Source organism: Stegostoma tigrinum, chromosome 7, assembly GCF_030684315.1.
Source record: "Stegostoma tigrinum isolate sSteTig4 chromosome 7, sSteTig4.hap1, whole genome shotgun sequence".
Taxonomy (NCBI): Eukaryota; Metazoa; Chordata; class Chondrichthyes; order Orectolobiformes; family Stegostomatidae; genus Stegostoma; species Stegostoma tigrinum.
The window spans coordinates 61,148,216-61,175,984 of NC_081360.1; the positions used below are offsets into that span (position 1 = coordinate 61,148,216).

The window sequence follows — 27,769 nt, forward strand, 5'->3', positions numbered from 1 at the left end:
AAAATTCAGTTTGCCTGAGAAGAATGTGATGCATTAAGTCTCATTTGAAGAAACTTATTGTCTCCAGAAAAAAGTAGTTAACTTTTGAAATCGTTTTTCTTCTGCCTTGTAAATCTATCGTTGTTTTTTTGTGTATTTTTGCCTTCATTTTCGTGAGGGATTGTTGGCTGATTTGTGATGTAGAGTGATGCCAACAGTTGATGGTTCAAATCCATTATTGGCTAAGTAAGCATGAACTACCTACCTTCTCAACCTCTGCTTTTCCCTAAGGCTTGGTGACCCTCAGTTTAAATCCGTTGCTATCCATAATCTCTGAGAGGAGCCTTTGGGACAATGACAACTTTAACTTGCACAACTTCCTATGCTCACATTAATACCAGACGCTCCAGTGGTTGTAGTATCTGAGTTTCCCATCACCAGCTTCTTAAATTGCACTGAAAATCAGCTGTTATGCTGTAACAGCTTTAGCTGCCAGATGAAGTAGTAGAAGTGATACAATTACACCACTTAAAAGATATTTGGACAGGTACGTGAATAAGAAAGGTTTAGAGGGATATGCAACAAACACTTGGGACTAGTTCAGTTTAGGAAACCTGGTCAGCATGGACGAGTTGGGCCAAAGGGTCTGTTTCCATGTTGTATGACTGACTTTGGAATTCCTCTGATCTCACTGTGTCTTTCATAACTTTTACCAACCATTTTAGCCCCTGTTGTAATATTTATGTTGCAATGAAGTGATGTAATTTTTACTTACATCCATCAAAAAAAGGTGCAGTATTTCCACCACACAAATGCCAGACAGTGACCATCAGCAAGAGGGAATGTAATTAGCAGCCCTTGACATTTAATGGCATTGCTATTGCTGAATTGTGTGCCGTCAACGTTGTGACAATTACTACTGATCAGAAACTGAACTGGACTAGCTGTATAAATACTGTGATATTCAATACCACATGACCGACTTGAAGATAGTTGAATTCATGAAGTAAAGGAGGCAGTAATAATGTGGACACAAACTTGGCTTATTGTTAGAATGCAGTATTGGTATTGGTAATTCAAATTATATGGCTATGAGTAGGTCAGATGCTAGGAATCCTGCAGCAGGTAACTTACCTTCAACCCTCAAGTCCATCGTCAACACAGCATAAATCAGGACTGTGGTGAAATACTTTGCACTTGCCTAAATGAGTGCTGCCCTACATTAGATAGGTAGTAGAGTCAGATACATTTAGGGGCATTTAAGCTCTTGGATCGGCACATTGATAGTAAAATGAAGGGTATGCAGGTTAGTTTGATTTTACAGTAGGCTAATAGGTTGGCACAACATCATGGGTCGAAGAACAGTACAGCACAGTACAGGCCCTATGTTCTAGATGTTAGGTACACTATTGAGAACGAAACTACCTGCTTGATTTAGCCCCATTTTTCCATTTAAGCATTTGTTCCTTTTTTTTAAAAATAGGGCTCAGTGGTTCCCTCTATTTTCCCCAAATTACCCATGTTTTTATATATATATACACGCATTACTTTTTAAAAACAAAATACATCTCACCACCTCTTCACCCCACTTGCACAGCTGTTAATGCTGACGCTATCCTCTTTAATCTCCCTTAGTCCCACTCTTTCGCACCTTTTAATGGGCTGTTTCCTTTTTATATATGAAAGGGCAGAAAGAGCTAATATAGTGGTGAGATGCCCAACATCTGATTTCTTTCCTCAAATGAGAGAATCCTGACCTCGACTGTCTCTAATGACTGTGTGCCCAAGTGCTTGGACTGGAATGAGAGGCTGTCTCTCTGTTAGGATCCCCTGTCTAAAGGTTGTCTCTGTTTGTTTGACTTGACTGAAGAGCACTCTCCTTTAAACCTTTGAGGTATGCCCCTTGAAGCATCCACAGTCTGTTAGTACGAGAATGGCTCAGGATGCAGATGTGAGATTGACATAAAACGTGCCTCTTGGCAATATGCTGTACAGCTCTTTGGCTGATGAGTGCTGATGACCATAAGAAGCTGCTTGGCTTTGTGACTTACTATTTGCAAGGCAGTACATCGGTTCTTGAACCTTTTAAAGCTCTGGGCAAAGTGCAAGAAGGAAGGCAAAAATGCTGTGAGCATCCAGTAGATACTAAATGAGGAAGTGATGAGAGAGCAGCCCTAAAATGTAGTCTGATCAGTCTGAACTTGTTTAGGTGTGCCTGCACACAGTATTCTTGCAGCAGCATTTCAATTAAATATGCCAGTGCACTCTAAAATGCAACATTACAGTGCAGAAGCACACTCTGATGTGCTATGATTGGCATCTACCATGCCAATGTCTGTGAAAGTGAGGTGTTTGGGGCTGCTGCCCTGTAGGGTATTGGCGCACAGGAGCAAGTGGTGAAGCGTCTTTGCTTGACATGTCAATGTGATTCTCCCAAATTTCTTCGAGCCCATATTATTCAACGCCTGGAAAAATTCTAAATAGGATTGCTGATTCAAAGTTACTCCAGACGTGTACAGTTGGATCTTCTTCGTTTTATGCTTCAGCAACATAGCAACCAAATTTGATCGTTTTCTAGTGATGCATGATGGGGATAAGCAGCAAAAGTTATGAAAAAAAATGTAGAAGCTATATTTGTACCACCCACTTTGTTTCTGATTGATAATTCAGGGAAATTTGCTAATGGCAAGTTTAGAAACATGTTTGAAAATAGTAAACGTGGTGTTTTTGAGTACGGCAGCTGGAAGTCTGTTTTTCAGCAATGAACTTTGTGGTGAACTTCTAAAGCAATAAAGCAATGATATTTGGATTCACACCTGAAACACCTGTTTAACTGCTCCCCTCAAATCTTGCAGTTCATCAGCCTGTGGTTGCTGTTTCAGTCCTGTAGTAATCAGACCGGCTACAAGTACGTTTATTGTCTGCAGTGGTTCAAGAAGGCCACTGCCACAAAATGTCTCATTCCACCTCTCTGAAACTTTCTTTATACCAGCACTTATGTCTGGTATCTGGATGATTTTAAAATGCCATGGCCATTCAGTGCTCCATCCTTTGCCACCACAGAATAAAGACTTTTGGAAATTACTGATTCCTCAGGAATATTTTCAAGACTGCAGACATGTGCTGCAAAAATGAATGTCTAAGAACTGAACTCCCAGTTAAGACCAGTAGCTTGAAAATGAGACCCCTTGTCACAACGCAGTGACTTAAATGGGAGCACTGAATGTTTGAAGATCTGCAGCCTTCTAAAGTACATAATACGTTCAACTGCAAAATGACTGAATTTAAAAAATTGGTTAATGAAATTCTAACCATGTCTTGACAGCATCCAGAGGATCATTTAGAAAACCTTGTGGAGCTACACCTCCTTCAATAGTCAACTGATTGGCATCCAGCTCTCAAAATACTTTGTTTTGATTTTAGTTCTGTTAAATAACCCCTAAGTCAATGTCTTGTCCCCTCTTGTGAAAGGAATGTAGCCTATGTTGCTGTATACACTTCATTCTTCCACTAAGCATCAAATTCTTGAATATCAGCAGATACTCATTCATACCTTGACTCTGCCTCCTTTTTAAGTTATTCTTCTTAAAAGCTGCTCAGTTTTTAATCTTCTATCTAAACTTTCTATTTTCTCACTTCCGTTCCAACCAATCTGTTTTTAATGTTAAACCTTGAACAGCGATTTGGCAAATGAGGAAATCAGAATGCCGTCATTATTCTCATTGAGTTTTTTTTCCTCACATCGCTTTGCTGTTATTTTATACCTGTTCCCTCTTGTTCTTGATCCTTTTACAAGTGGGAACAGTTTCTCCTTATCTACTCTCCTCAGATTCTTCATAAATTTTAAAGAAAGTGAGATACTCCAAAACAAAATAAAAGTACTAAACAGAAGTAGTAAGGTTAGAGGACAAATTAAAGTGTGATTTAATGTTGAGAACTATAAGCAACGTTGCTATTGTTTAGTTGGGGCAATGATAGGAGCTCCAAATGGGCAAGGAGACTTCATTTCGGAGGAGTTGTCATAGTCTATCTCTGTTCCCATCAAGCTATTACCAGTAATGACCTTCTGTTTGACAAGCACCTTGGCCTCAGCAAATGAATGTTCTTGATGGAGGTCAAGAAAGGAGCAGTAATCTGCTGGTGAAGCCCACTGAATCAGTGGAGAGGTTGGCATAATCAATAGAGAGGTTGGCATGATCAGCTGCCAATGGTCACCGGACCTGAAAGATTAACTGAATTTTTTACTTCTTCACAGTTTTGGACAGCTTATCTTTTTTCTAGCAGTATTCAAGTTTTGTACTACCAAGGAACTATTAGCTAACTTATGACTCAGGCTAAAATGTCTCCACTATAGAACCAGGGAACCTTACAGAGGGAAAGGGTTTATTGTAGGAGAAAAGCAGTAGATGGTGGAAGATAGATGTGAACAAAAAAGGTTTCTACTGGCAGTTGACTTCCCAGGCAATATTTTGCATCTCTGTGACATGATTTGTCGAGTTTTTCGTTTTAACTTAGGGATCTAAAATTATTTGGGCAGAGGTTAGATTCAGAAAGAATAGCAAAGTTAGCAGATAAGTGCTAAACTGTCACATCTAATGATGAAATTCTGGAAAAGTAAAAGGAATGCATGCTATGTCTAAATCTGCGGTTGCTGAAAGTAAAAGACTTTTTTCTTAACCTTACAATTTTTCACAGGGACTAATTGTGATGCAGTATTTCTTAGTCACATTTTTTTAAAAAAAGTTTTTAATAATTTTACTTCTGATTGCAAGTGATATTTATGATAAATATCAGTGCGTCAAATTTGTTACCGAAGCTTCTGGTGATACAGAACTGTGGCGGAAGCTGGGTAGGGGTCGATGAGGGCAGAATAATTTGCAGTTCAACTTCATTTGTTCTGAGATAGAGCAAACTACTCTGATCATTCTGAAATGGGATTCACAGCTGGACACCAGTAGTCATAAATGACATAAATCTTTTTTCATTTTAAAAAGTCCATTTATCACAAGATTGCTGTTTATTCCGTTTTGGTATTTTGTTGGAGCCTGACGAAAATAGTTGCTGTTGCACCTTACATAGCAAAAACCTGTACCAGCTCAGCCAAAAAAAGTCTTGATGGAACTAAATGGCTTGGCTCAAGGTTTTTTGAGTTTAATTAACAAATAAGCCTGACATTTGGTTTGATTTTGGTAAAAGTTTTCTTGACTCTGGTTCCTACTTTACCATGCCAGGACTATCATTTTGGAAACAGGGCTCCAAACAACAGGTTACTCCATCATGCAAGGAGTATAGCATTGCAATAAGATCATTTTTAATAAACCTAATCTTATAAAATCATTGAAGAATTCCTGCGTCTGGAAGAGGTTAAGGGTTAACATTTCTTATATCCTTGGAATTTACACGGCCCTTGTGTGGCCAAAAGCAAAGACTGTAGCTCCTATTAAAACTGTGTATTGTAGAATCTTTCACTTTGACAACTTCTGAGGTTTAAAGTTCACATTAGATGTGGAAAACACAGAAAAACTTAATACAGTAAATTGTATTTAGATCTTTGCTCTTTCATATGGAGAATAAACTGTAAAGCAACTTTCAGTGGTAATCAAATAACTGTTAACACATCTGAAATCTGAGATAATGGGAATTGCAGATGCTGGAGAATCCAAGATAACAGTGGGGAGCTGGATGAACACAGCAGGCCAAGCAGCATCTCAGGAGCACAAAAGCTGACGTTTTGGGCCTAGGCCCTTCATCAGCTTTTGTGCTCCTGAGATGCTGCTTGGCCTGCTGTGTTCATCCAGCTCCACACTGTTACATCTGAAATCTAACCTATTTTTTAAAAAAGAGATAAAAGAAGGATGGCATTGGTCTGCTACATTCCATTTAAATTGAGATTAGTGCAATGTTTGGGCTTTCTGAATAGGATATACATGCCCCTTCAAGGTGCAGATTTACACTGGTTTCTGCTTCCTAGAAATGATCTCCATAAGATTTTTTTTTTCATGGTCAGTCACTTGTCTGCCAGAAGCATCAGTGTTGGGTCCATCGTCTTTTGTCACTTACATAAATGATTTGGATATGAATATAGGAGGAATGGTTAAGTTTGCAGATGACACCAAAATAGATGGTGTAGTTGACAGTGAAGAAGATTATCTCCGAGTCCAGTGGGATCTTTTGAGCCTATGGGCTGAAGAGTGGCAGGTAGAATTTAATTTAGATGAATGTGAAGTGTTGCATTTTTGTTTTGTTTAGGCAAATCAAGGCAGGACTTTTACACTTAATGCTAGGGTCCTGGGGATTGTTGCCAAGCAAAAACCTTGGGGTACACATTCATAGTTCCTGAAGATGGAGTCATGGGTACGCAGGACAGTGAAGAAGGCATTTCATACACTTGCCTTCATTGGTCAGTGTATTGAGTATAGGAGTTGGGATGACATGTTGTGGCTGCATTGGACGTTGGTTAGGCCACTTTGGAATAATGTGTTCAGTTCTGGTCTCCCTACTATAGGAAAGATTTTGTTAAATTTTGAAAGGGTGCAGAAAAGATTTAACAAGGATGTTGCTGGGACTAGAGGGTTTGAGCTGTAGGGCGAGGCTGAAGAGGCTGGGGCTGTTTTCCCTGGAGCATTGGTGGATGGGTGGTTACAGAGGTTTGTAAAATAATGATGGCATGGACGGGTTGATGAGCCAAGGTCTTTTCCCCAGGCTAAGGGAGCCAAAAACTACAGGGAATAGGCTTACGGTGAAGGGAGAGATGTATTAAAAGGGATTTCAGGGGAAACTTTTTCACGCAGAGGGTGTTGCGTCTATGGTATGAGTTGCCAGAGGAAGTGGTGGAGGCTAGTACAACTGCAGCATTGAAATGGCATCTGAATGGGCATATGAATATAAAAGCATATGGGCTAAATACTGGCAGGTGGCGCTAGATTAATTTAGGATATCTGGACGGTATAGGTGAGTTAGGTTGAAGAGTGTCTTTTAATGCTGTACAACTCTATGACTCTAAATCTAAAATTGCTCAGGAATGAACACTGATTTGGAGAATTGAGCATCCATGATGATCTGTTTTATTGTTTGTGGTCCAATCTTGTAGTGATATCAGAATTCTCTGCCTGGACAGTTGGAGTAGTGTTCAAGTTGGGAAGTGCAACTAAGCAAATGTGAAATGTTACAACAATCAAATTGTTGGGAAACTATTTTGAACAGTATATTTGTGGATTGCTTGTGTATGAATTTTTGTTTTCGAGGATCTGTGCTCCGTAAACCTGATGCAGCAAAATATGTAATTGGCTTTAATTCGGTCAACTTGGTATTGAATTTTAATTGTTTGCTATTTGTGGATGAATACAGAACACTGAATTAGCTTTTTTGTTTTTAAAAAAAGCAAAATTATTCCAAATATGATGTTAATAATTCATCTGTGTAAATATACTTTTCAAAGCTGGCTTATTTGTTGTTTTGGGGATTTCGTTTAGTTTTAGATGTCGAATTGCAGAACACCTGCCAATCCAGAACTTCCATGAATATTCATATTTGAAAATGTTGCTAGCCAATAAATGAAGAGAAGTGTAGCTTGGTAATCTTTTAATATGTTGAACCTTAATTGAAGCATAATAATACCTGCTGACAGCATTATTTTAAGTTTAAAATTTGACTGCTTTCATAGCTTTAGCCCCTACACATTTTGAAGTAGTTGAATGATGTTTAAGTTGTAAATATTTTGTCAAATATTTGGATAAATGCAAAGTGATTAGAAGCTTTGTACAAGACAAAATTCCTTCTACCCCTATTATATCAACTAACTTTTGTAAGCTCTTTTTACAGGATGGAGAAGTGGATGCTGAGGAACTGCAGCGATGTTTAACACAATCTGGGATACATGGTACCTACAAACGTAAGCAATTCTTTGTGATCTCTCAAAAATAGAACATTGAGTATGTGATTAGGACTGCATAAATGCACTTGTTTGAATGTACTCTTCTTCTGGCTATTTTTGAAAACTCATTTAGCAGTTTTTCCTGTTTCACAATGTTAAAACAAGCCACTAATTTGACTGGATAGGTCTTAACTACTTATTTGCAATTCCATCCAATCACAATCTTTGTTCTAAAAGTTACATCTCCAAACTTAAGGCCAAATAAGGTCTAATTTTCATTTGTATTACAAAAAAGGTATGGGCTAGGTTAACCAATGACAATGGGGAAAGGTGGGTAGGCATAATTTTTTATAAATTGAAGTAAAATTATGTACTTACTTGTATGAGAATTAAAACCAATTTTCAAGATTTCAGTAACTTTGTCTTTAGCAACATAACTAAGGAAACGAACTAACCAGCGGAATTACTTGCTATTTCATTGGTCCTATTGGAAGTTCTTGATTAAATGCTGCTTTTGTGCCTGCTTTTTTTAAAAATGTTTTGATTTGGAGTTTGTAAAGCACTATATCCTGTTTTTAATAACTAAGAACAATTCGATCAAGTTTACTTGTGAAATGCGTGTATTTATGTTGTTACTACACTTTACATTCACTTCTTATACCTAATAAGTATGTTTTGTGTTCAGCTTTTAGTTTGGAGACCTGCAGAATCATGATCGCAATGCTGGATGTATCCTAATAACTGTTCATATGGTGATGCAACATTGGAATATTTATCAGCAGCACCCTGTGTAGATATGTAATCTATGTCTTGTAAACGGTGATGGTTTCTGTATTATTTAAATTGTGGTAAATTAAATTTGTGAAACAGTATATTTAATATGTAAGGAACAAAACACTGGATTCTGGAAATCTGAAATGCAATTGAAACCTCTGAAAACTTGGGTCAGGCACCATCTGTGAAAACAGCAACAAGTGCTTGAGATTGATGACTCTTCAATAGAGGAGGTTGTCACATGAAATGTTTCTCTGTGTGCAAGGATGCTGTTAGACAAGATGCACATTCCAGCATTTTGTTCCTTTTCATTGAGGTTGAGTAAATAATTAAGGCCTATTTCTTCTCCATTTCAATTCCTCTGAAGCTAAGTTTCCCCCTTAACATATCCCAATAGATTTTCTTTTTAAAAAAAATAAGCACAAGTTACAGGTCTATGCTACTGGGCTGATAATCCAGAGACCTGAACTAAATAATAGTTCAAATTTCACCATGGCAATTGGGAATATAATGAACCATATAGTTTTTACTCCAGAATATAGGATCAGTACCTGTGACTTTTGAAACTACTGTTTTGTCATCAAGAAACAAACTTCTTTTAGAATCCAGCTGTACAGATACCAGACGTTGACGTAAACATAAAATTTGTGGTATTAAAAAAAACTTATTCAGTCCACTTAACCCTGCTGTGCCCTCCTTGCTAGCATCTGTGGGCAAACTAATCAAATAACAGCCGTAAACACACATTCCTGTCGAATCCTCCAACCTTGGCCAATGTCCCAGACTATACTATCACTATTCCCAGATATATGCTGTAACACCAGCAAGAGAGACCTTGCAAAAGTGGCAGCATTGTGGTATATAGTCAGGAATGGATGATTAACATTATTACTCAGGACCCCGTGCGTGGGATGAGATCAAGTCATGCATGAGCCAGGGAAATTACTACCTCATTATCATCTACAGCTCTCCCTCACCTGAAGAATCAGTACTCTTCCATGTTGAACACGGCTTAGCCAAAGGACTAGTAAAGGAGCAGATCCGTTGTGACTTCACTGGCCATCACCCAAGAGTGGCTGAGCAGCACCCAACTACTACCTCAGTCCCAAAGAATGTAACCACCATAGTGCTGTACTGTCCCTGTGAGCTGCTTTTCGATTACAACTCCTGGATACTTTTTAGGTTGTGCGGCAGTACCACTGTGCAAAATGGGATCGATTTAGAACAGATGTAGTGGCCCTAAGCTGGCTGTATCTATGCTGTGCTGTGGGCCACTGGCAGGAGCAGAATTGTCTTCTACCAAAATCTGTACTTTTTTTTTGGTTTAATATTGCTCTGTACCATTGCTGCCATCATGACAGGGAGTTCACTCTGGTGCAATGAGAGGTGAGGGATAGCCTGTCAGGAACAGCACTAGCCATACCAAAATATGACCCTTGTGGTTACAACAAGGCACTGCACACATGCTAAACAGCGAAAGGCAGAGGTGAACAATCTCGTAACCAACAGATCAGATCAAAGTTCTGCATTCCCACCCTATCTAAGCATGAGCTGCGCTGAACAATTAAATGATTATCTGGAGGAGGAGACTCCATGAGCACCCTCACCCTCTCTTTGATATCAGAACCCAGCACATCCACGCAAAAGGCACTACTGTCATCAGCCAAAAGTGCTAAGTGGAAGATCCCCCTTGGCCGCCTCCTGAGGATTCCAACATTGGAGATGCCACTCTTCAACAATTTAATTTACTCTGCATTATATCAAGAAATGACTGAACACACTGGAGACAGCAAAAACTGTGGTTGTGTAAATACACCTCCCGTTATACTGAGGACTTGCTCCAGACTAGCTGACCTTAGCAAAATTGCTCTAGGAATGTCACTGAGCTAGGAATCCAGAGGTCTAGCCAAATGCTGTGCAGACATGGGATCAAAGCTTATCACTGTAGCTGGTGGAATTTTTAATGTTTTTTTTTAAATCTAGAATTGTAAAGTTAGTGTGACCACAAAACTATAGTTATTGGACAAATCTGTTTGGTTTACTTTTGTCCTCAAGGGAGGAAATCTGCCATGTTTAACTGGGCTGGCCTGCATGTGAGTTCAGACCCCACAGTGTTGATCAGCTCTTAACTGCTCCCTGAATTGGCCCATCAAGCTACTCAGTTGAAGTGTAACTGGGGGTAGACAGTGCCTGTGAAACAAAGGCAGGGGGGAAAATGCCGCAGCAATGGTACCTGAACATTAATGTTGAAAATTGCTCAAGTCTCCTTAAGTTCACAGGAAGCAGGGTAAATCCAGTTTGGCTAATTGCTGCCATATTAATCTCACATTAATCATTGGCAAGGTGATAAAAGGTGTTGAAAGTGATACCAAAGGGCAGTTGCTTACCATTGCTCAGCTTGGCTTTTGCCAGGATAACTTGAATCCAGATCTTGTTACAGCCTTAGACCAAACAGGAGCAAAAGAGCTAGCTTCCAGAGCTAAGGCGTGTGTCTGCGCTTGAAAGCAGGCAACTTCTAATTGAATGATGCATTAAGGAGCCCTATCAATATTGAAGCCATTAGAAATCAGGAAAACTATCCACTGAAATTTCCACTGCCATGGAGAAAAATGGTTGTGGCTTTCAGATGCCAATTTCCTAAATCACAGGATATTACTGCAGGCATTCCCCAGGGCAGTGTCCTAGGTTCAGTCAGTCACTTATCTGCATAAAGGTTTTTTTAACACTTTTTGTTTAGCCAATAATCCAAAAATAAAAAGATACTGTTTCAAATCATGGGACTTTGGAAGATGATGCAGTTTTAAAAAATGATTTGCCTGAACACACTGCTGCCTAATTTGAGCTTTGTAGGTGTGTGTTTGGGGCACTTTTACCTTGTGACAGACTTTTGATTTGGTTTTTACATCCAAGACCAGAGTATTTGGCTTGGTAACTTCTTACAATTTCATAGACAACTTCTTGATTAGTTTCTTGTTGAATGGCTCCAGCTTTGTGTTTGAAAATTCAGTAGAAACACCCTTGCCTTTGAGTAGAAACGTAATAGAAAATTTTGGCTGCAGCATCTCTCCCTGTCTGGCTGTCATGAGCTTTCTCGTGCTCTCTCTCTCTCTCTCTGTGTGTGTGTGTGTGTGTGTGGTGAATAAACAGTTGACTATCTCATACTCAACGGAATCAGAAGGGAGCGGTAGGGAAACAACTGATTACCTGTAAGCCAGATTGGTGCCAGAACTGGAGTTTTACTGGCCTTTGTTCCTTCCCCACCTGTAATATTTCTGTTTTGTCTGTTTGTACATGTATGGGATTTTTTTTCTTGCTAGAATTACAGCCCTATAATTCTGAGTTAGCAATTCATATCTCCTTCCATTGTTTAGATGTTGCAATAAATAGATTTTCTTTAAAAATATACTCCTGCTGTACATGCTGTTCTAATCTGAATTATGCCAGTTAATAAAAATTGGGAAATGTAGTAGTTTAGCAAAAACCTCATATTTGTGACTATTCTTCAAATAGTGGGGCTTGATTTCTGTCAGACTAACCCACTGTCTTACAAAAACATTAATGCAGGTTTTGGTGAAATACTTCTAAATAGTGGTTAATTCTGGGTAAAACTTGTAAACTGAAGCATGTACTGTATGCAGACAACCAGCAAAAAAAAATGACCCTTGACTGGAGCATTTCAGAGAGATATGACTGGAAAGATGGGCTTTAATGAATTTAAAGAGCTTTGGGCAGCACTAAATGGATGGAAACAGAACTTCATGATGTATGATCAGGATAGAAGTGGGACAGTAGAACCGCTTGAACTTGGCCAGGCTATTACATCAATGGGTAAGTAGTGAAACTCCTCTTATACTCCTTTATTTTTAAGGTGCTGAAAGTTGCTGGTATTTTTTTGAAGCTAATATATTATTAAAGCATTGGATGGTATATCATGTAACTTCTTGCTTGCATTTATAACTTTATATTGCTATGTAAGTAGAATATCTAGCTGTTACGGTGGTAACAAGAAGTTTATCCTAAAACAGATGGCAAAGTCAGTTGATTTTGGTGAGAATAGGATTTTTTCTAAACAAGTTAAGCTTTTGGAGTATATTTACGAGTCTTAAACTATTTAAACTTTAAATTAGAAACTTGAAGAAAAGAAGGGAGTGAGGAAATTGAAAAGGTTGAATTCACTTGAAATGTGGAAACCATTGTACAAAGTATGTTTGCATTAAAGCTTTAATTTGAGAACTTCTTATCAAAGTATTGGTAAACATTACATGTTGCAACTTTATTTTGCCTTTTGAATGTAAGGACCAGAAGCAATTATTGGTTATGCAAGGTGATCCCCAGTTGTTTTGCTTGTAGAATAGAAAGTATTTATCTAGGGCATTTCATTCTTCAATTTTAGTAGACAGGAATTAAACATTTTAAAAAATATTAAATAATTCTTTGTTGAAGTTCTCTTAATGGCTTAAAAACGAGTCAGATCTATTTTTATTAAAAATAAATACAGGATGACACTTTCAAGAAAGCTGTACAATATAACTTTTTTTAACTGAAATCTTTTAGGAGTAATACCACTCAGTAATGCACTGCAACCATCTCCTAAGTTGGGAAAGCTGTTGAGCATATACTGGAAACGTTTTGAAGATGTTACATCTTGTCAGTGTTTCTTCACAGCAATGCAACTGATTTCCGCTCGTTGCTCATAGAGTAGCAAAAATCACAGCTGAAAAGAAAGCATCACTCGTTCTTTACGAAAGAAAAAGGTGTTGGTGACATCCTCCAGTTAAAAAGTTCTACAAAAATTAGTGTAAAAGTGATACACACAAGTGTTGCTTTTCACCTGGAACGCTGCAAGTGGTAATCCCAATAGATAACAGTTTTCAACAATGAACTTATGTTCTACTACAACATGTATTTCTGTATTATTCAGTCCCACAAACAACTTCCTGGAAAAATGTTAACTGCTAAGCATTTAGTAATAATTTCTCATCATAAGCTTAAGGTTTAAGCAAAAAGTAAATTTCCAAACATCGAAAGATAGTGAAATAAGATAATATGTTAGTTTTTACTAAATTGAAGTCTTCAGTTTCCCAAAGTCTGACTGTTAAACTCTGAGTGATATGCCCACTCGCCCAGGATGCATTAGTACATTTTTAGAGGCCGAAATGCTAAGCATTTATCTTTTAAGCTACTAGTAATTGTCTGTCTGGTACCTGAATGGACACTATTTGAAGAAAAGCTGGAGGGCACATTTCAAAATCTCTCTTCAAGTAATATGCAAGAGGAAAATGTCTGACTATACTATACCCACTGAACTCTTCTTTCTTGACCTATAAACTTTAGAAAATATCTGTCTGATAATTTTGATTCTTAAGATTTAAATGAAAACCTTGAATTAATCATTGCTTTTGAAGGAAACTTGGAAGACAGTGAAGGAACCACCTGCCACCTACCTCCTTTTGAAACAAGAAAAGGGAGAACTAAAATGGAGGGTTAAATACAATGACTTAGAAAAACAGATAAGGAAGTAGTACAAGACTTGAGCATGTAGTTTTAACAAGAAGGCATAAGCAATAAAGCACAAAATTAGAAGACTGACTGGGAGGAGATGGTAGTGGAAAGTATGAATCTTGAGGACAGGAGTATGGGAAGGGAGCTGCAGAAGGCTTCAAGCATTATTTTCTCCAGCATGCGTACCAAAAAATGGAGCTTGGAGTTCTCTGGTGCTGCCTTTTCAACACTCCATACCACCTACTTTTTTTTCCCACATGAATGGAAAGAAGAAAAGGCATAGAAACTAGAGAGAACGGAGAGTTGGGGGAAAGAAAAACCAAAATAGTAAAGGCATAAAAGAAATGGCAAGATGGAAGAGGCTGTCCAGAAACAGTAACCCAAAGAGAGCAAAGTAAGGGAGAGACCACATTTCCTGACTAGAAATATTAAAATCTGACTAATGGCTGAATTTCACTAAAAATCTGTTTTGGCGTTCAAGTTTGTCACTGGCTGTGGAGAATAACTATGCAAGAGTCAAATCGTGTTGCATGCGTGTACAGTTGAGAGTAAAGTTAATTAAATTGCTCCACTTACACAATATCACACTTTTGTCTGTACTTTAAAATTCATTTTTTTTAATATTAGTTAACGTTGTAAAATTTGGAATACTAACTAAATTCATCTAAGGTTTCACATATTGTTACACTTGAGTAACATTTTCTAAATTTTTTCTCTGGGCCATGTCCATGTTACAAGAGTTTACAGTAGTTTATTTGACACAGCTAAAGTTTTAGATCTTTGACAAAATCTGTAATGTTCTATTTCTGATACTGATGTTCAGATAAGTGTATAGCTATTATCACGTACCTTTATCCTTCTGTTTAGAAGTACATTTGTTGAGAAAATTTGAAGTGGTTGACTTTGCAAATTATATAAATCTTCATGTGTCGTACTGCTGCTTTGGAGCTTATGGCAGTGTCTGCTCTGTTGTGTCACTTGGGATTATCCAATTTTGTAACTTGTTAATGTGAGTGCATCAGTTTTCAATATTAAAGCTGGAATTTTGCCAGAAATATTCTCTCTGGCTGATCAAGATTCTAAATAACAAAATGAGTATTAGTAATGTGAATTCAATAATGTGCTGGTATTTTTGCTATAGCACATGTTTCATTAATGCAAATTGGCTGTAATGCTATTAATGAATAGTGGACACTGTGCAGATCATAGAATCATAAAATTCCTACAATGTGGAAAGAGGCCCTTTGGCCCAACAGGGGTCCACACCAACCCTGAGAGCATCCCACTCAGATCTGTCCCCTTTATAACACACATAATCTACACATCCCTAAACACTGCGGGCAATTTAGCATGGCCAATCCACCTAGCCTGCACATCTTTGGATTGTGGGAGGAAGCTGGAGCACCCGGAGGAAACCCATGCAGACTCAGGAAGAATGTGCAAACTCACATATAGTTAGCGAGTTTTGAGAAGATTTGTAGCTCAGGTTGAGGTTCTGGAGGTGAGTTTGCTCGCTGAGCTGGAAGGTTAGTTTTCAGACGTTTCATTATCATTCTAGGTAACATCATCAGTGAGCTTCCGACGAAGCGCTAGTGTTATGTCCTGCTTCCTATTTATCTGTTTAGGGATAAATTTATCTAAACAGATAAATAGAAAGCGGGACATAACAACACCAGCGCTTCATCGGAGGCTCACTGATGATGTTACCAGGAAGGGTGACGAAACGTCTGAAAACTAACCTTCCAGCTCAGCGAGCAAACTCAATATAGTTGCTTGAAGATGGAATCGAACCCGGGTTCCTGGCACTGAGGCAGCAATACTAACCGCTGAGGATATAATGACTTTCAATGGCTATTTTTGACAGTGTGATGTCACGCAACTATCACGTTCTGGGAGAAATACCTGTAAGCCCAGGCACCCAGGTTCGATTCCAGCCTCGGGCAACTGTCTGTGCGGAGTTTGCAGATCCTCCCAATGTCTGCGTGGGTTTCCTCTGGGTGTTCCGGATTCCTCCCACAGTCCAAAGATGTGCAGGCTAGGTGGATCGGCCATGCTAAATTTGCCCGTAGTGTTCAGGGGTGTGTGAGCTGTTGGAGGATGGGTCTGGGTGGGATGCTTCAAGGTTCGGTGTGGACTTGTTGGGCTGAAGGGCCTGTTTCCACACTGTAGGTGTTCTAATCTAATCTAAAACATTAATTACAGAAAAATTAACTATCAGATCCTGACCAGTATTATAATAATAATATATTTTGGGATGCTTTGAGTTTTCAGTTATTGCTGCTCTCTTTTAAAACTGTTAATGAGAGTAATTATAAACTTATTAATGCTGAAAAATTGAACTTTAAGTATATGTAAAATTTTAAATTATTATATCACTTGCGTTTGCATTTACTCATTTATTTGTCTCCCACATTTTGTTACTCTCTCCAATTTGTGCAATTACATTTCCACCTTCTGTATCTTACTGAAACTTTTCACTGGCCTTCAGGTTTCCTCAATGACTTCCATTTTGAACATCTAACTTCTGGGTAGACATGATCCATTGCAGTGGTTATTAATTTATGAAAAGCCAAGCATGTACCAAGGAGAATATTTTGTGTGTAAACCGCATTTTGTACACAGGAAGAACGGTGTCATGTAATAACCTGTTTCTAATTAGCATTTTTTGTATGGTTATTTTTGCAATACCTGTCAACGACTATGGATTTTAGCATCATGGTTCATAAGCTAAAATCTCCAACTAATCTCAGTGACCCACTGAGCCTTGAATTACTACTCCGTTTCAGGATTTAACTTAGGATCAGTACTTCTTTTTGCCTTGAATCTTTCTTGATAGCATGATTTCTAAAAATAAAACTAAATGAATTATTATGTAAGAATATTTTGTAGCCACTTGTTTCAAAATATTTTGTATGTTCCCAGGGTACCGACTGAGTGCTCAAGCTATAAATGGTATTATAAAACGTTACTGTAAAGATGGCAAGACCTACTTTGATGACTACGTTGCTTGCTGTGTAAAATTAAGGGCAGTTACAGGTATGCATTATCTATCTTAAATACTTCACTCACTGTTTTATTGAATTTATTCAATTCTGAAGAATTTACTTCAGAATTACTACTTGATATATGTTAAGTAGCTGCTTAAATTTCTTTTGGGATAAAATAAGTTTAATTTTTTTTATTTACCTAGGTGACTTATGATGCAGATAATTATCCATTAAATGGGGTTGTTTTTTTTCCCCCCTGTGCAGATTTTAATCATACTCTTGAATGACTATTTTCAGTTTTTTTAGATACTCCAAACTTAGAACGCTGTGTCTTTAAAGTATGATTTTGATTATGGCTGTTGATCGTAAAAATAATTGCACTTCGTTATTTTAAATGCCTCTGATTTCAGTAGATCTTTCCTTTTTTTCTATTTACTAGCCAATAATATTTTGTCTTGTTCTTTTCATGTAACTGAGTTTCCCAAAAAATTTAAAGATTGCTATCCTGCCTGTTATTCTTAACACATGCCTCTTGGTCTGACCCGTGGATGTTTTTACAAATTCCTTCATGGGATGTGCGAGACAGCATTTATTGCCCTGGAGGAGCTGGTGCTTGGGGTCAGTGGTGGCTGCAAACCAAGTAGAAACAGCCACAAAAGTACTTTCACTAGAATAATAAGTCTGGGGCTAAGCATTCTGAGTAACTCAACATTTTTTTAAAAAATCTCATTTAAAGGCATATGAGTTTGCTGCCTTGACCAGCATTTATTGCTCTGGCCTTCTTTGAACCACTGCTACGTTTGGTTTGTAGGGACATCCACAGTATAGTTAGGAAAGGAGTGCCAGGATTTTGACCCAGCAATATTGAAGGAACGGTGATAGAGTTCCTAGTCAGTCTGGTGTTTGGCTTGGAGGGATACTTGCAGGTTGTGGTGTTCCCATGCACCTTCTACCTTTTTTGTCCTTCTAGAGGGTGGGGATCGTGGGTTTGGAAGATGTGGTTAGAAGAGCCTTGGTGAATTGCTGCAGTGTGTCTAGCAGATGGTACAGGCTATCACTGTATGTTGGTAATCAAAGGAGTGAATGATGAAGGTAGATGAGGTACCAAATCAAGCAATAATTTTTTTGCCCCTGGATGATAAGCTTTTTGAATATTGTTAGAATTGCCCTCGGCAAGAAAAGTGAAGGGTAGCCCATCAAACTCCTGGCTTGTGTCATGTATATGCGTTCCTGCCAATCCTGGTAACCCTTCACTGCCTTGTTTAATCAGAATCTACCTATCTCCTCCTCAAACATTTCAAAGACTCTGTTTCCACAACTTTCTTAAAAAGAGAGTACGAAGACACTTGATTTTGAGAGGAAAGAAATGGTTTTTCTGTTTTAAATGGGTAGTGCTTGATTTTTAAAACTGTTGACTGCTGGTTCTATAATCTCCACTGGAGGAAGCATCCTCTCTTGACTGACCTGTCAAGACTAGTCAGAATCTTTCCAAAATTTCCATCAAGTCATCTCTTGCTGTTGTAAATTCCAATGGATACAAACCTATCCTGTCTAGTCCTCTGAAGACTTCTCGCTCCATTTCTCTAAACCCCTTCCAATGCATTAACATCCATCCTTAAGAGAGTTGGCCAACACTGCACAGTACTTCAAATAAGGTTCCACCAAGGCCCTGTATAGCTCAGGCATAACATGCCCACTTTTGTATTCAGTTCCCCTTGCGATAAGTAACTTCCTAATTACTTGCTATATCTCTGTGTAAAACTATAGTACATATTTTATTCCTTCACTGAAGTAGTCAAAAGACTTCATGCTACAGACCTTTTTTTTTCCTTTTTTTATTATATTTTGGATTAGTGACTTGAACTTTTACTCACAACTTTGATTTTTTTTGTTGCAGATGCTTTCAGACGAAGAGACAGTCTGCAGCAAGGATATGTGAACTTTGCTTATGATGATGTAAGTTTCTAAATTGCATGATATGTTAGCTTTGAAATTGTTTGTTTGCTCTGAAAGTCTGCAGCAACAACAGCATCAGTCACTGACCCTGGTGGACACGATGGCAGAAGTTATTTTTAATTTTGAGAATTTCACTAGTGATGTTAGAATGTTGACATTAGATTTCATTTTTTGAGTTCCAAGGTAATTTTTGTTAGTTATTTATTACAGTCTTAATAAACCACAACTGATTAACAGTTTTCTTTCATTTGTCTACTCATTTGATTAAACTACTACAAATATGAAATGTGACACTCTAATACAAAAGGATGTAGATAGATTTAACTTGCAAGTTTGTTCATTTTGATATTGTTGTTTATCATGTTCAGAAATTGCCATATATATTAACCTTTTTATTCTGTTCTACTTTTCTTCAAGTTTATCCAATGCACAATGTCCATTTGAGTGTAACATTGCATCCATTATGCAAACACTGGCCGCTGATGACCGACCGACCAACCAGTGATTTATATTGCTTTGAGGATAAATCGAACTGCTCAAATTGCATACATGTCTAGTCGTTTTGTATATTTTCTTTTTTTATTGTGTAAAATAAAAAAGGAAATTCAATTTTATGATGTGTAAACAATTTGTTATGCTATCACGTCAATTTTTTAATTTCTTTCATAGCTTGCAAAATATTAATTTACAGGTAAATGGCTTTGCTGCAGTTGTGCCTCTTGGAATTTTGTGTAGTTTAATACAAATGTCTAGGTTTTTAGCCTATTGTAACGTATGATGTAACAACGTTAATATAAATAATCACATTTTTGTGAGCCAAACATCACTTTGCATTTGAATAGCATTTCCATTTGCAGTTTTTTAAAAGATTATATTTTTTTCATGTTTTCATACTGCTTTTTCACCATGTAATAAAAATCTTTTACTTTCTGGTTAATGCTGGATATACAATTGTCAATGGAATAAAATAAAAACTAGTGCCACATTTTTTTTAGATAAGGTGTCTTTGTGAGAAAGGAGAAATTACTGTCTTACTATCTATCTGAATTGGGCACAATGTTTGTTTATTGACATTGACATTTTCTTTAAAAAAAATCCTCCTTGCCTATCTTCTTGCTGTTTTTAAAGGTTTGTAGGCCTTCATGCAATTTGTCTTATGTTGTATGACTAAACTCTCCTATTGTCATAAGCAGACTTCATAGTGTGTATCTTTCATCTAAGAGGGTTGCAGTTTCAGACTGTAAGGTGTACCATTTTCTTCTGTGAAAATTAGCATTGCACTCTGTATCCTGAGTCGTCATGTATGTTCGTTATCAGTGTCCATGTGACTAGTCATCCAACTGAGGAGGGACATCTGTGTATCTAGGACATCTGGTGTTTCATATTTGTTCAAGTTTCTTCATTATAAATATATGCAGGGCCTTATTCTAGACTTTGCTTAGTTCAGTTTCCTCTGTCCTTTTCCTTAAAAGTATTCCTTCATTATGCAAGAAGTAGTAAATTTTAGAATGCAATTGTAATGTTTCAAAGTTTTTAATGGCAGTTTCCACTAAGCATAGCAACGGGTATCTCTCCAAGTTTCACATTGAGTTTGTTGCTGCGATTAGAAAGGTTGGGGAATTCCAGCTGGTGGAGGTTCACTCTCTTGGCTGCAGATTTTTTTTTAAACTTCCAAACTGTCTCTTTGCTGGGGATCAAGTGTTTAAAATCCATACAAATTTTTGGCTTCTTCAGAATGATTGCTTATGTTAACTACTAACATTAAACTTACGGTGCTGGTAATCGTACATTCAAACTTTCCAGATGGTGTCCTTTTTTGATTACTTTAGCTAGAACTTCTTTAAAACAAGGATGGCTTTTCTTCATTTAACAATCACCTCTTTGACAGTACTTTGAAATACTGTGAAATTCAGCTGGGAACAGGAATGTTTGGCTAAATAATGTATACTGCCACAGGTGTAATCTTTTTTTTATTGTATATTGTATGAATTATTTTATTGTAATTGAGGCAACAGCAGCTGTCTTTTGGTACAGGGCAAAAATTCATTTGAGCAGGATTCAATGTTACTGTGTTAATTTGGACTCTAAATAATTGCCCTGGCAAAAATGGGGATGTGTTGCTTTGAATCTAATTACTAGTCCAACACAATTTCATGCTTTACAGAAATTGTAGCATTTTTGATTTTTTTTTTTGTTTAGTCACTGCTGTGGTGTAAGATCCTTGGCAGCCAATTTGTGCATCGCCAGCTTCCAAAACTGTTCATATGACTCAATAATTTGGTTCGGTGGTGTTGATTTCAGAGATGAGTATTAACTCTGTCATTGTGGGTATCTCACCTGCACCTCTTGGACAAAATATTTGTGCATCTGCCTTAGGATGATGATGTTTAAAATCTCGTTCAACTGACAACACAAGATAGTGCAGCACTCCTTTTAAGACAACACTGGTGAATCAGCCTAGTTTTCTGTGCAAATCTCTGCAGTGGGATTTGAATGAAACTTTCTGAACCAAATGAAACTATTACTTAGTGAATGACAGCTGACATGTTAATGAAAAGGGGAGAAACTGGCACAAACACAACCATAACAAACAAGCAAAGCAAGGTAGTAGGAATTTTTCAAGTTTCATCAAAAATGGTGGTCTAATCCTGTTCGGTAGTAGCTGAAAAAGTTTGGGGATCTATTATTGGTATGAAATGCCTGCTGGCTCACATCATATTTTTACAACTAATCTCTTCAATGTCTTGTGGATGTGAAGTAAATTATTCAAGTGCAGGTTTTTGGGAAAAAGTTGATGCAGGGAATAATTTCATTTTATTACATCAGTCGCAGCACATGTTTTTAGAAGACCTAAATTGGTATTGCCAGGATATTTGCATAGCAAAGGAAGGAAAGATGTCTGACTTAAAACTGCATTTGATCCATTCTGTAGGGGGGATTTCAATTCATTTTGACCATGGACAGATTTACAGTTTTACACCTTACAGGTTACAAGGTCAATTCTCTGGTGACTCACGTCACCAGCTTATGTATCTTGTAACGAGTGGGGTTTATGATTCAGAAGAATTATTCTGAGCAGCAACCCAAAGAACTCTTGAATCCCTGACTGTAGCTGATTAAAGTTTCTGTTGTGCCCTCCATGCTAAGTGTTTTATCACTGAGAATCTTGTGTGGGTTTTTGACGAACCATTTTCCAGGATTTTCTTTTGAATGGAGCTTACAGAGTGAGTTCATATAGGTTATCTTTTTTTTAATTGCTGGGAAGTGAACCTGATGCACTCTAGTTTTCCATTCAAAGTAAAGTTCTTTAAGAAAAGTATTTCTTTAAACAGTACGGTGTAATTACATGTGAAGGATTTTGTAATCCAGGCACTCTTCAAAAGTGACTGCCATATCGTTGAACATAATTGGTCAACATTCTTAAATATTCTAAACAGATCAATCCAGAAAAGTTCAATATTTCAGCATTTGTTTCTAAGCAGTGTAGATGTAATCCTAAAAACTGCTTTCAAAGCGTGACTATTGACTATAGATGAGTCATACGTGGTATGCAAAATTTAATTTGATGAAAATGCATTTTGGGGTTGAGTAGAAAACTTTCAGTAACAATAGCTGTATTCCTTGCCTTATTCTGAAAAACTCAGGTAGAAGTTACAAGGGCAATGTCACTTGCTAAGAATTTGCATATCATTGTAATTGCTATTTATGTTGCAGTAGTTTTCTATACAACAAAGATTTGCTCTGATCCAGCTTGAGCCCCCTACAGTGAATTTCTGATATCTGTAATCAGCACAGAAATAGCAAGGCTTTTCAAGAAACCCAGTGTCTAAACTCAGAAAATTGTAAATTGGGAGACATGCACAGAAAACAGAACAAGGATTGAAAAAGATGTGGGATTAGGAACAAAATATAAATCTACCCCAATGCTTATTAACTTCTAAAGGACTGATATTCCATGTTTAGAAACGAGTTTTGGGGACAGAGAGGTAGGTAGTGATGCTTGTCTTCATTAAAAGTTTCTCATCTAAATATGCATTTTTAAAACAAAAAAAATTGTGCTTTTTGTGAGGCTCGGAATACATCTAGTGGAACACCAGGGTATAATTGATAGTAACCATAAGATGTAGAAACAAAAGCAGGCCATTCAACTCATTGAATTATAGAGCAGACTCGATGAAATTATGTTTCATCTGATGATTTTTAACTCTTCCCTCCTGTCTTCCTGCCCCTCCTCTAAGCTCTGTCTTCCCCCTCCGCCCCCCCCTCAAGGAATCAATCTATCTGATAGCTAGATAGATTGCTAATGAGCAATCTATCTCAGCTTGACTATAATGAATGACTCTGACTCACATCTGTGGTAAAGAATTTCATAAGTTCACTACTGAAAGAGAAGTTCCTCCTCATCCTTGCCTTAAAGGTGTCCCCAAATTACAAGATTATGCTTTCTAGCCCTAGACACACTCTCGCTCCTTACCATGTTTAGAATCCTTAGAATCTTGTTTGTTTTAATATGGCCACCTCTCATTCTTGACTCTTGAGTGCAGGTCCAACCTATGCAACATTCCTTCTAAAGCTAGACCCTCCAATTCTGGGATCAGCCTAGTGAACAGCCTGCAATGCCAGTGCATCATCTTTAAAATAAGGGGCCCAAAACTGTTTACAGTATTCTAGCTGTGGTCTGTCTCATACCTGGTGTAATTTCAACAAGACTTACCCCACTTTTATCCTGCATTCCCTTTGAAATAGAGGCCATGACTCCATTTCCCCCACCTATTACCTGGTGAATTTGTGTTAGCTTTTTGTGATCTATGCACAAGGACTCCCAAATCCCTCTGTACTGTAGCTTTTTACATCTTTCTGCATTTAAATAGTTCTCTATTCTTGTTGCCAAAGTGAAGAACCTTACATTTACCCACATAATATTCCTTCTGCCAAGTTTTTGCCCATTTGCTTAACATGTCTATCAAAGATAGTTAAACAAGGTGGAATGGTTCTCTGGAGACTTGGTACTAATATCCTTGTTGGCATTATTTGAATCTTCTATAGGCACTCTGCATTCTCTGATTTGGCTTTACTAGGCTATGATTCTATTTTCTACTTGATTGTAGCAGAACGTAGAGAGTTTGTCATTCCAGTCTTCAATTGCCATTGAGTAAGTGGCTAGCCAGTTGTATAGGACTTTGGTTCGGTCACATTTGGAGTACTGTGTACAGTTCTGGTCGCCACATTAACAAAAGGATGTGGATGCTTTGGAGAGGGTGCAGAGGAGGTTCACCAGGATGTTGCTTGGTATGGAGGATTCTAGCTATGAAGAGAGGTTGAGTAGATGAGGATTATTTTCATTAGAAAGACGGAGATTGAGGGGGGATCCTGATTGAGGTCTACAAAATCATGAGGGGTATAGACAGAGTGGATAGCAAAAAGCTTTTTCCCCAGAGTGGGGGACTCAATTACTAGGGGTCATGAGTTCAAAGTGAGAGGAGGAAAGTTTAAGGGAGATATGTGTGGAAAGTTCTTTACACAGAGGGTGGTGGGCACCTGGAACGCGTTGCCAGTGGAGGTAGTAGACGCAGACACGTTAGCATCTTTTAAGATATATTTGGACAGGTACATGGATGGGCAGGGAGCAAATGGACACAGACCGTTAGAAAATAGATGACAGGTTAGACAGAGGATCTTGATCGGCGCAGGCTTGGAGGGCCGAAGGGCCTGATCCTGTGCCGTAGGTTTCTTTTGTTTCTTGAATTGTGGCATTACTTGTGGTTTAGGGGTAGCAGTACTGTTAGGAATGATTTTTTTACGGGTTTCTGATCCAAAGGCAACCAAGGAATGATGATATGATATAATTCTAAATAAGGATGACTTTTGGTTTTCAGGTGAACTTTAGTTTTTGGTGTTTTTAATTTAAATGTGGGAAATATAATAGTGCAGTCAAACTGTTAAGCTGGTTTACATCCCCTTAACTGGGCTAAGCGTGTCATTCATTTTTTTAAAAAATTGTTCATGGACAGTGTGGAGGAGTCATGTTCCTATTTTGCACATTTCATGTTACACTAAAGTATTTGCATGATTACTCATTCCTTGATATTCCTTAATCAACCTGGCAAAATAACTAAAGCATTGTTAACATTGAATTGATGCTGATGAGATGATAGCTTCCATTTGTCCCACACCCTCTAGACTGCCTGAACATGCTTTTTAGATTCTGCAGCAAACCTCCTGAATACGGAATTTTTGTTCTCTGTTGCTAGCAGACTTCCATCATTATTCCTGAGAATTACTCAGCCCTAGTCTTTGCAGATTCTAATTTAGCAAAGTTGGTTAGTGATAACAAAAGCAAAGTCAGTTTTTCTGCTCCTCAGATGCTGCTTGGCCTGCTGTATTCATCCAGCTCCACACCTTGTTATCTTGGATTCTCCAGCATCTGCAGTTCCTATTATCTCTGACAATGTTCAAGTACATGTTGAGTTCTCTGTATCTCTCTTGTTTCTCTAAGTAACATCCTTACTGTGGTCTACCACTAGCTCCTGCAATATTTGCCAATTTTTCTTTTCTCCCAGCTGTGAGGAATTAGTTTAGAATTAATTGAGAGAATGCAAGTAGCTATTAAAATGAAGCCCCTCAAAAAGGTAATGTGATTTGTACCAGCAAGATCATGTGGGTGGAGAACTTTTTGCCATGCACACTGTCAATCACGCTTAAAAACAATCACAATTAAAACCAAGTTCTTTCTTTAAAAAATCAGATATAAACAGGATCTGGGACAGTTGTCAATGAATATTGTGTGAGTATATGTATTCCATTCTGTCTACAATTTTTTATGACAGTATGATTTTTTTTTGTGATGTAATCTCTTTTACTGGCTTTGGAGAGTACAGGATATTGTATTCCCTTGAGGCAGAAAATAGTTCATAATGAAAGTTGAAACCAATGACCAAATTCGCGAATAGAAGACAACAAAATGTGAGGCTGGATGAACACAGCAGGCCAAGCAGCATCTCAGGAGCACAAAAGCTGACGTTTCGGGCCTAGACCCTTCAGAGAGGGGGATGGGGTGAGGGTTCTGGAATAAATAGGGAGAGAGGGTGAGGCGGACCGAAGATGGAGAGAAAAGAAGATAGGTAGAGAGAGTATAGGTGGGGAAGTAGGGAGGGGATAGGTCAGTCCAGGGAAGACGGACAGGTCATGGAGGTGGGATGAGGTTAGTAGGTAGATGGGGGTGCGGCTTGGGGTGGGAGGAAGGGATGGGTGAGAGGACGAACAGGTTAGGGAGGCAGAGACAGGTTGGACTGGTTTTGGGATGCAGTGGGTGGGGGGGAAGAGCTGGGCTGGTTGTGTGGTGCAGTGGGGGGAGGGGACGAACTGGGCTGGTTTAGGGATGCAGTTGGGGAAGGGAAGATTTTGAAACTGGTGAAGTCCACATTGATACCATTAGGCTGCAGGGTTCCCAGGCGGAATATGAGTTGCTGTTCCTGCAACCTTCGGGTGGCATCATTGTGGCAGTGCAGGAGGCCCATGATGGACATGTCATCTAAAGAATGGGAGGGGTAGTGGAAATGGTTAGCGACTGGGAGGTGCAGTAGTTTGTTGCGAACTGAGCGGAGGTGTTCTGCAAAGCGGTCTCCAAGCCTCCGCTTGGTTTCCCCAATGTAGAGGAAGCCACACCGGGTACAGTGGATGCAGTATACCACATTAAGCAGAGGTTCACCTGCACATCTGCCAATGTGGAAAGTCATCTTGGGGCCTGGGATAGGGGTGAGGGAGGAGGTGTGGGGGCAAGCGTAGCATTTCCTGCGGTTGCAGGGGAAGGTGCCGGGTGTGGTGGGGTTGGAGGGCAGTGTGGAGCGAACAAGGGAGTCACTGAGAGTGGTCTCTCCGGAAAGCAGACAGGGGTGGGGATGGAAAAATGTCTTGGGTGGTGGGGTCTGATTGTAGATGGCGGAAGTGTCGGAGGATGATGCCTTGTAGCCGGAGGTTGGTGGGGTGGTATGTGAGAACGAGGGGGATCCTCTTTGGGCGGTTGTGGCGGGGGTGGGGTGTGAGGGACATGTTGCGGGAAATACGGGAGACGCGGTCGAGGGCGTTCTCGATCACTGTGGGGGGAACGTTGCGGTCCTGGAAGAACTTGGACATCTGGGATGTGTGGGAGTGGCATGTCTTATCGTGGGAGCAGATGCAGCGGAGGCGGAGGAATTGGGAAAAGGGGATGGAATTTTTGCAGGAGGGTGGGTGGGAGGAGGTGTATTCTAGGTAGCTGTGGGAGTCGGTGGGCTTGAAAGGGACATCAGTTACAAGCTGGTTGCCTGAGATGGAGACTGAGAGGTCCAGGAAGGTGAGGGATGTGCTGGAGATGGCTTTTGCTTTTGTGTTCCTGAGATGCTGCTTGGCCTACTGTGTTCATCCAGCCTCACATTTTGTTGTCTTGGATTCTCCAGCATCTGCAGTTCCCATTATCTCTGACACCAAATTCGCGAAAGATACTTTTGGCATAATATCTCTCAACAATGACCAACTTTATGTATCATTTGTCTCCTGTATAACAAAGTGAAAATCAACAGGCATCAATCACAATAATCTTTTATCCATCTAGAGATTGCAATATTTGGGTTATTTAGTTAAATAAGTGCTGAAATAGACTTCTGAAACAGTCAAATCAGACTCAAAACATGAGAGATAATGGGATCTGTAGATGCTGGAG

General features: G+C 38.7%; 1 protein-coding gene across 1 annotated transcript in view; it reads left to right on the forward strand.

The window, feature by feature from the left end:
- The window catches only part of gca (grancalcin), a 37,225-nt gene extending 17,540 nt beyond the window's left edge, over positions 1 to 19,685 (forward strand). The window contains exons 3-8 of the mRNA XM_048535056.2: positions 7,801 to 7,870; positions 8,538 to 8,581; positions 12,307 to 12,454; positions 17,051 to 17,164; positions 19,013 to 19,071; positions 19,489 to 19,685. Of these exons, the coding sequence (XP_048391013.1) occupies positions 7,801 to 7,870; positions 8,538 to 8,581; positions 12,307 to 12,454; positions 17,051 to 17,164; positions 19,013 to 19,071; positions 19,489 to 19,515 (462 nt within the window). The 3' untranslated portion in view covers positions 19,516 to 19,685. The remainder of the gene's footprint in view (positions 1 to 7,800; positions 7,871 to 8,537; positions 8,582 to 12,306; positions 12,455 to 17,050; positions 17,165 to 19,012; positions 19,072 to 19,488) is intronic.
- The last annotated feature ends 8,084 nt before the right edge of the window (positions 19,686 to 27,769 follow it).